At 46.5% G+C, this 13,716-nt stretch overlaps 1 protein-coding gene across 1 annotated transcript in view; it reads right to left on the reverse strand.

Moving 5' to 3' along the window:
- The window catches only part of ajap1 (adherens junctions associated protein 1), a 52,979-nt gene extending 40,360 nt beyond the window's left edge, over nt 1-12,619 (reverse strand). The window contains exon 1 of the mRNA XM_056423470.1: nt 12,504-12,619. Within this exon, the coding sequence (XP_056279445.1) occupies nt 12,504-12,532 (29 nt within the window). The 5' untranslated portion in view covers nt 12,533-12,619. The remainder of the gene's footprint in view (nt 1-12,503) is intronic.
- Nucleotides 12,620-13,716: the final 1,097 nt, after the last annotated feature.

A 13,716-nucleotide genomic window follows, 5' to 3' on the forward strand; every position in this document is an offset into this window, starting at 1 on the left:
GGCTGAGCGTTAACAGCTAATGGAGCACTAGTGCAAACAGAGTCCCCTCTAGTTTTTACTATTTGTATGCATGAAGCTGAAACGGAGAGCCACAAAATCTGTTTCCAATCAGTTGGACTTGACCAACCAGATTCAACAATGTCAAATTTTGTCAGGACTTAAGCTGCGTTCACAACCAAAAGCGTTGCAGATTTTTTCCCGCGAGTAAATCCCGTGCAAAGTCGAAATATTTCGAGTTGCAAAAGCCAACCGGCGTTGAGACGCTCCGCCGCTGGTGAATCTAACTGGCTGCTGCTGGAAGCGTCAGTTATCCAGACTGTGTGAGCCTACGGGTGATGTCATGTATAAATATATACACTACCGTTCAAAAGTTTGGGGTCACTTAGAAATGTCTTTATTTTTCAAAGAAAAGCACTGTTTTTTCAATAAAGATAACATTAATCAAAAATACACACTTTGCATTGTTAATGTGGTAAATGACTATTCTAGGTGGAAACGTCTGGTTTCTAATGAAATATCTCCATAGGTGTATAGAGGCCCATTTCCATCAACTATCACTCCAGTGTTCTAATGGTACATTGTGTTTGATCATCGCCTTAGAAGACTAATGTCTGATTAGAAAACCCTTGTGCAATTATGTTAGCACAGCTGAAAACAGTTATGCTGGTGATATAAGCGATACAACTGGCCTTCCTTTGAGCTTGAAGTTTGAAGAACAAAATTAATACTTCAAATATTAATCATTATTTCTAACCTTGTCAATGTCTTGACTATATTTTCTATTCAATTTTCAATTCATTTGATAAATAAAAGTGAGTTTTCATGGAAGACACGAAATTGTCTGGATGACACCAAACTTTTGAATGGTAGTGTATATATGATATTAATGTTATGAAGCCAAACACGAGGGCGTTAGATGTTCTGACGTGTGTGGAACGTCCTCAACAAGTATAAAGAAGAACTAGTGGTTAGTTCTTCCGTGGTGGATGAAGGAAATGATAACCGTTTCCACGGAGTAAAGACACAGAGATAAGCCCCACCCCCTTTAGATATTTGACCCGAATCAATATTACACCCTCCCCCCGCTTTAGGATTAATTTGACCCCATTCAATGTTTAATGTCGGTGTTCTTTCGGTAGTCAACAAACAAACATAAAGTGCCTCACACTTAAACTTGGAAAACAATATTAATTCTAATAATTTTCTGGAGGTTTTAATTGCTGGCGTCAAATTGAACCCAAAGGGTAAAATATGTTAGTAAATATAAAGGTAACAGGAGGGTGAAACATTGAATCGGGTCAAAATGACCCAAAAGCGGGGGGAGGGTGTAATATTGATTCGGGTCAAAATGACCCTAAGGCAACACAAGGGTTAAGGCGCGAATGAAGCAAATGCGAAAAGCCACAAATAGTCAAGCGAGTAAACTCAGCCATGTAGCCACGCAGGTTCCACGTTCCTCGGCTCGGAGCAGTCAGTAAATAACAAAGCGTCTCAGGAACGACTGACAGAGGACGAGGTGCAACGTGAAGTCATTCCTGCCTTTACGTCTCGGGATTGAGATTATCAGCCACTTCACATTTACTGTTGGCGCAGCTTCTGAAGCCCAAAAACCGCTATAAAACAAAATAATGTGGATCATAGTGTCCTTTATTTTAAAATCTTTTTCTATTTTACGAGTCAGAATGTCGAGGACGGCTGCAATCTTTAGCACATCCTAAAAAACGTCCGCTGAGATCCCTGGAATCGAACAGCGCTGAACACAAAGATGTGATCATAAAGATGGACTGAAACTACACACACACTTTGAATCCGTCCCGAGGGGCAAAATACTGCAACATCAACTCTAAACCGCTCATGTAATGATTTCCATGTTCACTTGTTTACACTGGAGACCATGTGGCCTGGATCCCCTCCAGTCGTCACGTGTAAATCTCTTCCTTCACTCGTCACAAACTCCTTGTGTTCATGTATGGAATCACTTTTTTTTATTTTATTTTTTTATAGTGCTGCTTCATTGCTTCATGTGTGTGGAGTGAAGCAGACGATTGGCCCGGGGACTTTTGGGACATTTAGAGTATGGAGCAACAAAAAAAGCGATAGCGCTTATATTGCGCAACGATTGCAAAGAGCAAAACTCTCGAGGGGAGCACGGGGACGCTTTTAAATGCTACACACTCCAGAAACACACACACACACACAGCCTGACCATTCTTAGTACACCTGTCTCAGGTGTTGTTCAATACACACACACGCGGGACAACAACAATTGAAAACCATGGGTGGCGGCATGAAGAGCTCTATATTATTTAGAGAATCAAAGTGGATGGATTATTTATCGCATAAGAACAATATTTGTATATCTGTATCTCACAGCCTGTCGTCCTCTGATCGTTTCCCTGGGGGAGCCGATAGGTTCTGCAGTATTTTGTAACAAACTATAATCACTGCACCTGGATTTTGCATCTCCAATATTTCACCAGTCAAAGCTTTTTTTTGGCACACAGGTCTGTGTTGGTTATTTGGAAGAGACACGAGGGATAAAACTTGTTCACTTTGGTGACCTTTCATCGGTTGACCCCACCACACCTCCGGGTATGAAAATTGCTTATCTGTCAGCCTAAATAAGCATATTGATTATATAAGTTTAATAAAGTGGCGGCAATTTCTTTTTAAATGCTCCTGGATTTCAGTCAGTGTGTAAATGTCCTCCCCTCTGCGGTACAATCCAAGTGTCTCTCGACAGGTAACGCCTTAAATTGACTGGAATCATCTCCACTTGTGCGAGGAAATAAACAAGAGATCGTAATCACGCAAACAGTTTGAAAGAAACACCCAACCGTCATTTAGGAAAACGCGTCGTCCTTAAAGAGGCGGAGCCTCCCAGAGGAATGTGTTAAGGCGCGTTCACACCAAAAGCGAAACTATTTTTTCGCGCGACTGAATCCCATGAAAAGTCAACGTACAGACGCGCGTGGCTGCGATAGACGCGATATTTTCCCGGGCGACGCGATGTGGGCGACGTGTTTACAGCGGCACAATTTTCGCCCGGAGTTTAAATATTTCAACTTTGAGGCGGTCATCTCGCAACTCGGGCCAATCGGCTCTCGAGTTCCGCTCTCGTAGCGCTGGAAGCGGAAGTCTTTCAGGCGTCACAGTAACTTCATCGGTGAAAGTGACCGAGCTGAGTGAGCCTACGGGTGATGTCATGAACCCAAACACGAGGGCGTTAGTGTGTGGGACGTCCACGACAAATATAAAGCAGAACTAGCGGTTAGTTATTCTGGTGGATGAAGGAGATGATCACGGTCTTTATGGAGACGAGACACGGAGATAAGCCCCGCCCCTCACGGAGCGTCTTGACGCTCATGGCGTGAACACGGTGAACGGCCGAGCGAGTAAACTCACGCGTTTTGGGCGACGCGAAAAATAGTTTTGCTTTTGGTGCGAACGCACCTTAAGTGACGATGGCCGGGCCGCCACTCCAGGCCAATACACTCAAGACACGGTTAACGATAAGGCAAATTGAAAATGTCAGAAGGTTTACAGACTGCTGCAGCCTTGATGAACGGCGCCGCGTATCGGATGGGTATGAATTATGAGGCTCCACGGCTTCCACTTAATGTTCCCATTTAAAATCTCATTTTAACTGTCACCCGGCCCACGGCGCCGAGCACAATGGAGTCCGCGATGACACACCTCCTCGAGCTCGCTGCCGAACCCGTCGCTTCACGCACTTCCGGACTTCGGAGGTCGAATTCTTCGCGCAAAAAAAGGAGAAAGCGCTCAGTCTAATTCATCGCGATTGTTGTCAAGGCGACGAATGACGGTCAGGAAAACTCGAAAAACATTCTCGCGTCAGGACTCGTGGAGACATCGGCACCTTTCACATCTACCGCCACGCTCACAGGCAGCATCACACAGGCAGCAGCTCTAATGGACCATGAGCAAAAAGGCTCTATTGTTATTTTAATTCAGCCCCCCCCCCCACACACACACACACACACTCACAACTCCTATTGTGCAAAGCACTTTCAGGGATGAGGCTCCAACGGCCGTCTCTCATTCCTGAGAGGATCCTGGAGGTTTAGGCCTCCTGACGTCTGAACGCTCACGCCTGATACACCTTCTGATTTTATATGTGCATTATTATTATTATATGTGCATTATTATTATTATATGTGCATTATCATAACCAGATGGCACTTTGGATAAAAATGTGGCATGAAAATATCAAAATAATCCCATCACCACCACCTCACACTCACTATACTCATAGTCGCTATAATCAATATGTTTACAATAAAGAATTATTTTAAAAAAGATTCATGACTTTCACTACACGGGTGCTACTTTTTTAATTCTTTCTTATTTCTGCTGAAAATGGTAAAACGTTTTTTTTTTTTAAACAGCCGTACTTTTTTATGATTACATGCCTTATGGTATGGACCATCTACGACGTCATTTAGTTATTAATTATAAGGATGTATGTTTAGTGGTAATAAGTGAGGTGTAGTGTAAGGTCATGTGACTCATACGGCTTCCTGTAAATGCCATACGAGGAGAGTCTGCAGGGATAAATACCAAAACCCCGTCACCCCGAGGAAAGAAATTAAGCGTGTGACATTTTCTGAGGGAATCATGATCGTCGTCATTATCCTGTAATTATAATGTCTTACGGTGATATTCCACCAAATGACCAAACGTAGAAGTGCCACGCATTTTTATGATCACGCGTCACACTCGCAGTCGTGCAGCAGGTAGTCGAGCCGACGAGCGTTCGGCCCCAGCTGTGTGTTGCATTATGGGATGTATTTGCCCTTCCTCTGATCCTCTATTTGCAGCGTGTTGAATATGCAGCGTGTGGCCGCTGGAGCTGAGGGGGGCTGTGTGCTCAACCTATGAGACAGGGCAAATACAGCCACGCATGTGTACACACACACACACACACACACACTCAGTCTCGTAAATGGGCCTGTGGTTAACTAGAGGCAAGACACACAGGAATCAAAGGACTTATTCCCTCTGTTCCCCCGTTCTAATGAGTGGAGATGGGGGCTTCAGCTCGAACTGAGGGACGTTCTGCTGGCGGCAGCAGAGATTCTGCCTTCAACCGGCCCATAAACATGTTCCACTTTTACAAAGACCCGTTCAAACTCTTACTTTGACTCAGAGATAATACATTATATTACATCACGTCATTCATCAGACGCTTTGATCCAGAGCGTCTTACAATAAGTTCATCAACCACGAAGAAGAACTCAGAACCACAACAATCAAGGAAGTTACATTTAAGTAATAATATAAGTAATATCATAAGTAATACTTTAAGTAATAATATAAGTAATAATATAAGTAATAATATAAGTAATACCATAAGTAATACTTTAAGTAATAATATAAGTAATACTATAAGTAATAATATAAGTAATACCATAAGTAATACCATAAGTAATACTATAAGTAATACTTTAAGTAATAATATAAGTAATACTTTAAGTAATACTTTTGGTAATAATATAAGTAATAATATAATACCATAAGTAATACTTTAAGTAATAATATAAGTAATACTATAAGTAATACCATAAGTAATACCATAAGTAATACTTTAAGTAATACTTTAAGTAATACTTTTGGTAATAATATAAGTAATAATATAAGTAATACCATAAAGTAATACTTTAAGTAATAATATAAGTAATACTATAAGTAATACCATAAGTAATACTATAAGTAACAATATATGTAAATGCCATTAAAGAGCCACTGAAGTGCTAATCTGTTTTTATTCAAGGTAAAGTCAGAATAGATGCGTCTTCAGTTTCAAGCGGCTGAAGTAATAATAGAAGCAAACATGTCGATGTTTAATGTGTTAATGTTGAAGCTTTTAATCAGACCTGAGCCGTGACCAGTGACCAGGTGAACTTGTGGCTCCTGAGAGGTCCAACCGGTCGGAGGGGGAGCCGACGGTCCCCCGTGTAGAATCCTGTTCTGCCCTTTCCCCTGTCTGCCCACTGGACCCGTGTCACCACGCCCATCTGTTCAGCAACAACACGCCCCGTCTGGAAGTATCTCCGCGCGGCCGCCGTGTGGCTCTGGACCAGGCTGCTCAATACGTCGATCGCAACGACCTGCCAGTCGATCGCGGCGTAGTATTGGTAGATCGCATGACATTTTAAAAAATGGACCCGCCCCCCTGAAATTTTCTCTATAGCACGTCTTTGTTCTTTTATTCAACTAAACGTCTGTTGTTGATCGTCTCTACACAACAGCATCGGGACGGAGCAAAAAAAAAGTCCCTTGCCCGCGTAGGCAGATCATTTTGACCTGGTCATTTTATACGTAGCTCGCGTGCTGAAAAGGTGCGAGCACCCTGCTCTGGACGAGCTGTGGGAGTGGAGGAGTTAAGCTCTCCGCACGAGGTCTCCTGTATTAGGGAGATAAACACCAGTCGGCTCTCCAAAGAGCTGCAGAGATTTATGGATCGCTTCTGTGCAGCCGGCCTCTGGGGCGCAAATACCTCACACACACACACACCCACACCCCCACACACACATTCTCCTGTGGTTGAAGTGTGGCATTGCCGGAGTGCGGGAACATAGTACAGAGGGAACAATAGAGAAGGTGGAGAGTGTGTGTCACGCTGACGTAGCGCCTCCTCCATGCCGCTTCCTGCCTGCGACATGAATGATTGAGTCTATTCAGACGATTCACAGAGAGTCTCTGCACATTTTTCAAACAGGCGTTATTTGAGATGAACCGACCACATATTTGGCCCGAAAATGTATTAAAAACATCGTAAAGTCACAGACATCGCAATGCATTGTGGGTATGTCCAGTCAGCGGCATTTCCCATTCCCAAACGGTGCAGTTGGAATGCTCGATTTGAGGCCGTACTTTGCGTGAATCGTCATTTAGCATGCGATTCCAGAGGCGTGTGGTTTGAGGGGGTCAGCCTGGGCGTTGCATCATCTTGTGTGTGTTACTCACTGCAGTGTGCGTGACCCACATGCTCAGGTACAGAAGAAGGGCTGTAAAGAGATGGGAATATGGGAGAAGAAGAAGAAGTATAAAGATAAAGCAGGACAACGCCCCGCTCAGCCTCTCGCTGCAAATCTTTTTTTTAAATTGTATTTCGGCCCATTTCTCAGGAGCGGGAGCTTTCCTTTTGTTCATTTATGAAGTATTTTTAGCGTAAGTGTTCTCAGTGAGGAAGACCAGTTAGTGGCAGGGTTCTTACACATTTTGACCGATGGATTTCCAGGACTTTAAACCAAATTTCCAGGACCAAACTGAAATCTCGGTACAAACATGAACAATTTAGAAAATGTTGCGTATTGAGAAGAGCGTTCGCCGCCTTATATTTTGAGCGTCTTTCTTTAAAAAACATATGAATTATTTCAAACTCGGCGTAAATGAACATGTGATTATAACTAATTTCCAAGACTTTTCCAAAACTTTTATGATTTAAGTTTTTCCCATAACTTTTCCAGGTTTTCCAGGCCCGTACGAACCCTGTAGTGGGAAGGGCCACGGCGGAGACACCCGATACTCGGGAGAGGCGGTATTGATCCGGCGGGAGGCTGCACTCGGTGCGACGGAGACACAGTTTCTCGCCCCGAACTGGACCAGCCGGTCATTAAACCCAATCAGGCTGAGCGATGCTGTCACTTCGGTGCCGCTGAATGAGGGGCTGTGAGCCGGGGAGGACAGCGGCGCCATTGTTGGCCCCGGTTGCTTCACGGAGCCGTCCTAAATAACCCGCGTTCCAACAGGAATGTACCGTCATCGTCAGGGTTCCTTTGAAAGCGTCGCGCTGCACAGAAACCCGAAGGCCGTCAGCAAACCTCCGGACAACAATTAGCTGGGGTTATTTTAGTGGAAAGGTTTTCCCCCCCAAGAAGAAAAAGTGATCTATTTATAATCATTGCCCGTTCCGATTGAATACAAAAACACTTCAGCCAACAGAGCATGAAGTCAAAAGAGTGTTTTGCACCCGCGATACAAGCTGAACTCCCGTCCTCTCGTGATAAGACGTCCTGTAATAACAGCCTCCTCCCTCGTCTCTCTCTCTCTTCCTCCCTCGTCTCTCTCTCTCTTCCTCCCTCGTCTCTCTCTCTCTTCCTCCCTCGTCTCCCTCTATCTTCCTCCCTCGTCTCTCTCTCTCTTCCTCCCTCGTCTCGCTCTCTCTTCCTCCCTCGTCTCTCTCTCTCTTCCTCCCTCGTCTCTCTCTCTCTTCGGTGTGTTTCCCAAACAGCATCCATGTCTGCTTTGGTCTCTGACATCATTTCACAGGGACAACCTGTTCTGGTCCTTCTGGAGTTAACAGACTGCTGAGCACAGGGTGTTTACCACACACACACACACACACACACACACACACACACACACACACACACACACACACACACACACACACACACACCTCCAGAGGCTATGATCTCAGAGAGGCAACACAGCCTATTTCACTGCAAATTAGGTTAATGATGGTCCAGAGAGGTTAATAAACCCTCGTGGAAGACATCAAGATGGCACCGGAATCACTGGAGCGTCTGATGGACTCCGCCACGGCCACGCTGGGACCGTCCGGTTCTTGGAAGAGCGAGTGAGGCCGGCGTGCGAGGCCGACAGTGAGGCCGGCGAGCGAGGCCGACAAGCGAGGCCGGCGAGCGAGGCCAGCGGCGAGGCGAGCGGCGAGGCCGGCGGCGAGGCCGGCGGGCGGCGGAGGCCGGGCGACGAGGCCGGCGAGCGAGGCCGACGAGCGAGGCCGACGAGCGAGGCCGACGAGCGAGGCCGGCGTGCGAGGCCGACAGTGAGGCCGGCGAGCGAGGCGAGGCCGACAGTGAGGCCGGCGAGCGAGGCCGACGAGCGAGGCCGACGAGTGAGGCCGGCGTGCGAGGCCGACAGTGAGGCCGGCGAGCGAGGCCGACAGTGAGGCCGACGAGCGAGGCCGACAAGCGAGGCCGGCGTGCGAGGCCGACAGTGAGGCCGACAGTGAGGCCGACAGTGAGGCCGGCGAGCGAGGCCGACGGAGAGGCCGGCAAACGAGGCCGGCGGCGAGGCCGACGGAGAGGCCGGCGAGCGAGGCCGACAGTGAGGCCGACGAGCGAGGCCGACAGTGAGGCCGACGAGCGAGGCCGACGGAGAGGCCGGCGAGCGAGGCCGACGGAGAGGCCGGCGAGCGAGGCCGGAGAGCGGTCCGCCGCCCTACGCCGCCGATGTTGCTCAAAGGGCGATCGTTTCCCCCCGGAGGAAACCCCTCTGTGTGGAGTTTAATAAAACAACATATGAGGAACCTTCTTCCATTTAGCCAGCGATTCTTCTCTTTTTCTCTTTTTCCAGCCACAGAAAACTAAACACATGATCACCAGGAACATCAACACACTGGGTTCATGAAACCCACTGCCTCTTCTTTTTCTTCCCGTCCTCCATCCAATCGCCTGGCATGTCTCTTACCCCCCCGTCCCCATTATTTACAGACATCTTATCCAGGACCGAGAAACAACAGGCCGCACACATGTCGGGTCACCTGGATCCAACACATGCGGTCGTCGGCAACGTGGAAGCGGAGACATGGAGCCCCCCTGTGAAGCCAACCGGTCCCTGCTGGTTGGACCTCACGTGAGACGCTCTCTGGTTGGGGATAGTTTAGATCCTGGACCCTTACAGGATCTAAACTAATCTCCTTTGTAATATGGATGAAACTCGAGAAGCAAAGTAAGTTGAGAGGGAAGTGTCACAATTAAGAGGCAACGCAAGCTCACATCGGTGTCGGGATTATTGTTTATTTGAGTGTAGAAATGTTGTAGATAAGAACATTTCTCTGATATTATCACTTGAATACATTTTTTTAAACCTTCAAAATAAAAGCACAGGATATTTTTCTTCAATTTCTTGAAGAAAAGGCGATCGTGTGTCTTTCAAGTCTTCAGGGGCCACATTAAATGACGTGGCGGGCCGGATTCGGCCCGCGGGCCTTGTGTTTGACAGCGTTGGTGTAGTGTGTCTTCCTCCTGAGTAATCAGGATGTACTTTGGTAGTGTCTGCTGTGGGGGATTGAACTATGCACACTCATGCACATCTTGCCATCGCCGAAGTTGCAGCACTGTGTGAGTGGATGAGGATGAAGCTGCTCTCCAATCTGAGTGGAATACATTTATATTTAGTTGTTGATGCTTCAGAAAGTTTATCAAGTTACTTTGTTCCTCCAGCTTGTTTCAAGAGCTCTAACCGTACTTAGAAGATACAAACATGCATAGAAAATGAATCAATCACAGTTGATTTAAGTCATTTATGACTCTTTTATTTCATTGCAAACTGAATATCTTTGGACAATTGGCTTGAAAAAAACAAGATAATTCAAATTGTGATTGAGGTTGTGATGATTTAAATGTTTTACCATCATTTGACGATAAAAAAATCTTTTTTTATTGATTATTCAAACTTTATTGCAGCTCTTAAAATATATTTTGATGAACCCCATTACAGCAGAGGTGACTTCTGCCGTTACTCTGCAATAACAGATTTCACAGCTGGGCATTATAGTTTAAAAACTCTAAAGTGAAGCCATATCATCATTTCCATATCATGTAATATACCCCATTGCGGTGAATTTATAAAAATACCCCAAATAATAAACACATTAATAGCCGCTGTTTAGCATCACTGGAGAGAGAACCACAAAACAACTTAAACTACTTATTCTGTTGTCGTGTTCTTTGTTGTTATTAGTTTGAACGACACGGTTCTGAGAGACGATGACATCACACTGAACGTCGACAGGCGATTATCATGAATTATCACCCGGCTCGAGTCCACAAGGTGCCTTAATGAGACGTTTTGCCCGTATTGCATGAAGAGTAACTACAGTCGATTAAATCAATGGCTTTAATGTATTGAGGAATCTATCATTCCCTCCTCCTCCTCCTCCTCCTCCTCCTCCTCCTCCTCCTCCTCCTCCGCTAAACTCAACGCTGTTGCATTCCCACCCACGTATCAGGTTTCTGTAGGTGGTCTGTTCTTCGTCCCAACAGGTACATGCACCGGCCCACTCTGTGCTCACTGCTGCCTCTTATTCTTCTCATTGTTGTTGTGTCGAACTGAACAACGTGTCTCGGGAAAACCAAACGCCGCCATCGCATAGAAAAAAAGACAAATGCAAAACAGCGAATTTTGGAACGAGGTGAATTCATTGCGACGCGAGAAGTCCGTAAAGCGATTTGCCGCTCGCTCGGCTCCCGTCCCTGACATCTCATATCGTGTCAGCGAGCAACGGGGAGATCTCCAAGGATGGAAATGGGTTTCTCTCCGCGCGTCTCACCGATCAATCTCGAAGATATGGAAACGTAAATGCATTTTCATTTCATCGTCTCAATACGACCGCTCTGTCCGCCGGGCGTCATTGACCCTGTGAGGTCGGCCCCTGAAGATGTAGCTGAAGCGTGTGTCGGGCATATGTAACAAACGAAAGGGTTTAAATTGGGCAAGAATTAAGAGCCACTTGTGGGAATGAGATGCAGCAGCAGGTGGCAAGAGGGGTCCCCACCTGGCTGGCAGCTCTGGTCTCATTTCACAGCCTGTCATCACCTGTGAAGCTGGTTTACTGTCAAATTCACAAGCTCAATTTGAGCTGTTTTTGCAGACGCTCATACGTCTGTGAACTGGTTTTCCGACTGCTAGTTTTGAGGATATCATTTTTACCACACGTAACACTCAGAATCATAAAAACTAAGTAAGCATCCCTTTTTTAGATGTTTGTTGTCCTGTGCGTGGTTATTTTGTTTTAAATTGCAAGGCATCCTCTCCTCTACCGGGGATCAGCACGATACTCCATGCCCCCCAAACTACTTCTATATATATCGGACTTTACACAATATATTTTATTCTTGTTACCGACTAAAATTACCGTGTGAATTTGGAGTTTCTCTCTCCACGTCTTTGTTTCTCCCGAGCTGCAAAGAGGGAACTGGCAGACCTAACTAACCTTGAGGCTGTATGTGTGTGTGGGTGCGTTTGGAGCGCGCGTGCGCGTCGCCTGCGCCGTACTGTTGGCGACCCCCAGCGGCCAGGATGCGAAGTGTTCCATCACATTTCTCTGGCGTTAAAAACATCACACAACAGTCTCCACATCAGCCTCCTCCTCCTCCTCCTCTTCCTCCTCCGCCTGAACGTCCCCTCGGTGTCAACAACACAACCACAACACAAATAAAGAGTCGATATATATTTGCGAACTTTGCTACCAGAAAAAAACACGTTTGCACTTCTTGTTTTTTAAAGTGTCTATCGACACAGACACTCATGGAGTCCAGCAGACTCGTAACTCGCAGTGGCGGAGAAGGGAGAAGAAGAACTAAGGCAACAGTGTATCGAACAGCGGCGTCACACGTGAAATGTCTCCTCGCGCCGACGTGTGTCGGTCGCCCTCGAAGCAAATTGCAACAAATTGCAACACATTCCAGTGCAACTAATAATGTCACACGAAACACAAAATATTCGCGTCTTACCTGCGCGCAACACTCCGTTTTATCCACATTGTTCTCGGCTGCCGAATCCCGACTCAGTCGTCCAGGTGGCCTCCCATTCGGATGGGTTTCCTCCGAAGTCGACACTGTAGCTGATGAAAAACACTCAAGTGACGGACTTTACTCCGGCTGTCTTGAACGCAACCATTATTTAAGCCATTATCCTTCAACGTTGCGCACATGAAATTCCTCCCAACACCGCCGTCGAAGAAGAAAAAAAAATACCCAGCGGAACAACAGTCAGGTCCTTTTTTTAAATTGCGCGTCAATTGTTCTCGCGGCGATAATCAGTTAAACACAGGAGAGGAGACGGGGAGGCTCGCGCGCTCGCTCGCGCGTGCGGACGGACAGGTGAGGAGCGGGAAACCGACAGAGGTATCCTCAAACTTTGCCTTCATGGAAATCTTTCATAGCTCTCACCGTTCCTCCCTCCACCACCACTGGCTGGAAAGACTGATATGTGAGAGGCAGTGAGCGCAAAAAAATAAAAAAAGGCAAAAATACAAAAGGCATGTAGTTGGCATCCCAGTAGAAATGAAAGCGCACCTTTCTCCTACATTATCCAAAGATTCTTTTTTGTGTTGTTGGGTGGGAGGTGGAAGATGAGGATGAAGCGCGGAGGAGACGAGTCACCGCTGGTAGGGGGGGGTCCTCATTAGCCTCATCACAAACCTCTCTGGTGGCGTTGAGCGGCGCGGAGGGGTTAGACAAAGTGAGGAGGGAAACATTAAAGAAAAGAAAAACAGGTGCAACTGATAATACAGAAAAAAGGAGAAGAGGAGAGGGGGGAAAAAACGACGGTGGAGAATCCTGGAGTGGTCGAGAGTTGTTTTTCAGAGGAGTTGGGAGAGAGAGCGGGGATGAAAGTTTGCCATCGGGAGTGAGGAGAGAGGAGGCTGCTCCGTCTCCTGCTGCTTCTCTCCTTCTCTCAGACTGACGAGCGACCTGCTTGCCGAGCACCTCGCGGTCGTGACGTCATTTTAAAAGACCCACACACAAAAAGAAAAGAGAAGGGAAAAAAAGACACGTGCCACGGGGTTTGCCTAGATTCGTATGGGGTGGAGTGCCTCACGTCACGTCAATCACACTCACTCACACACACACAGGCACATGAGTGTCGGATTATTAAGTATGACGTATTTAAAGTCTCCAGGGGGGGGGGGGGGCGTACTTCATCTCAGTGCGTAATTTGGAA

Source organism: Pseudoliparis swirei, chromosome 9 (genome assembly GCF_029220125.1).
Source record: "Pseudoliparis swirei isolate HS2019 ecotype Mariana Trench chromosome 9, NWPU_hadal_v1, whole genome shotgun sequence".
In the NCBI taxonomy this organism is placed as follows: Eukaryota; Metazoa; Chordata; class Actinopteri; order Perciformes; family Liparidae; genus Pseudoliparis; species Pseudoliparis swirei.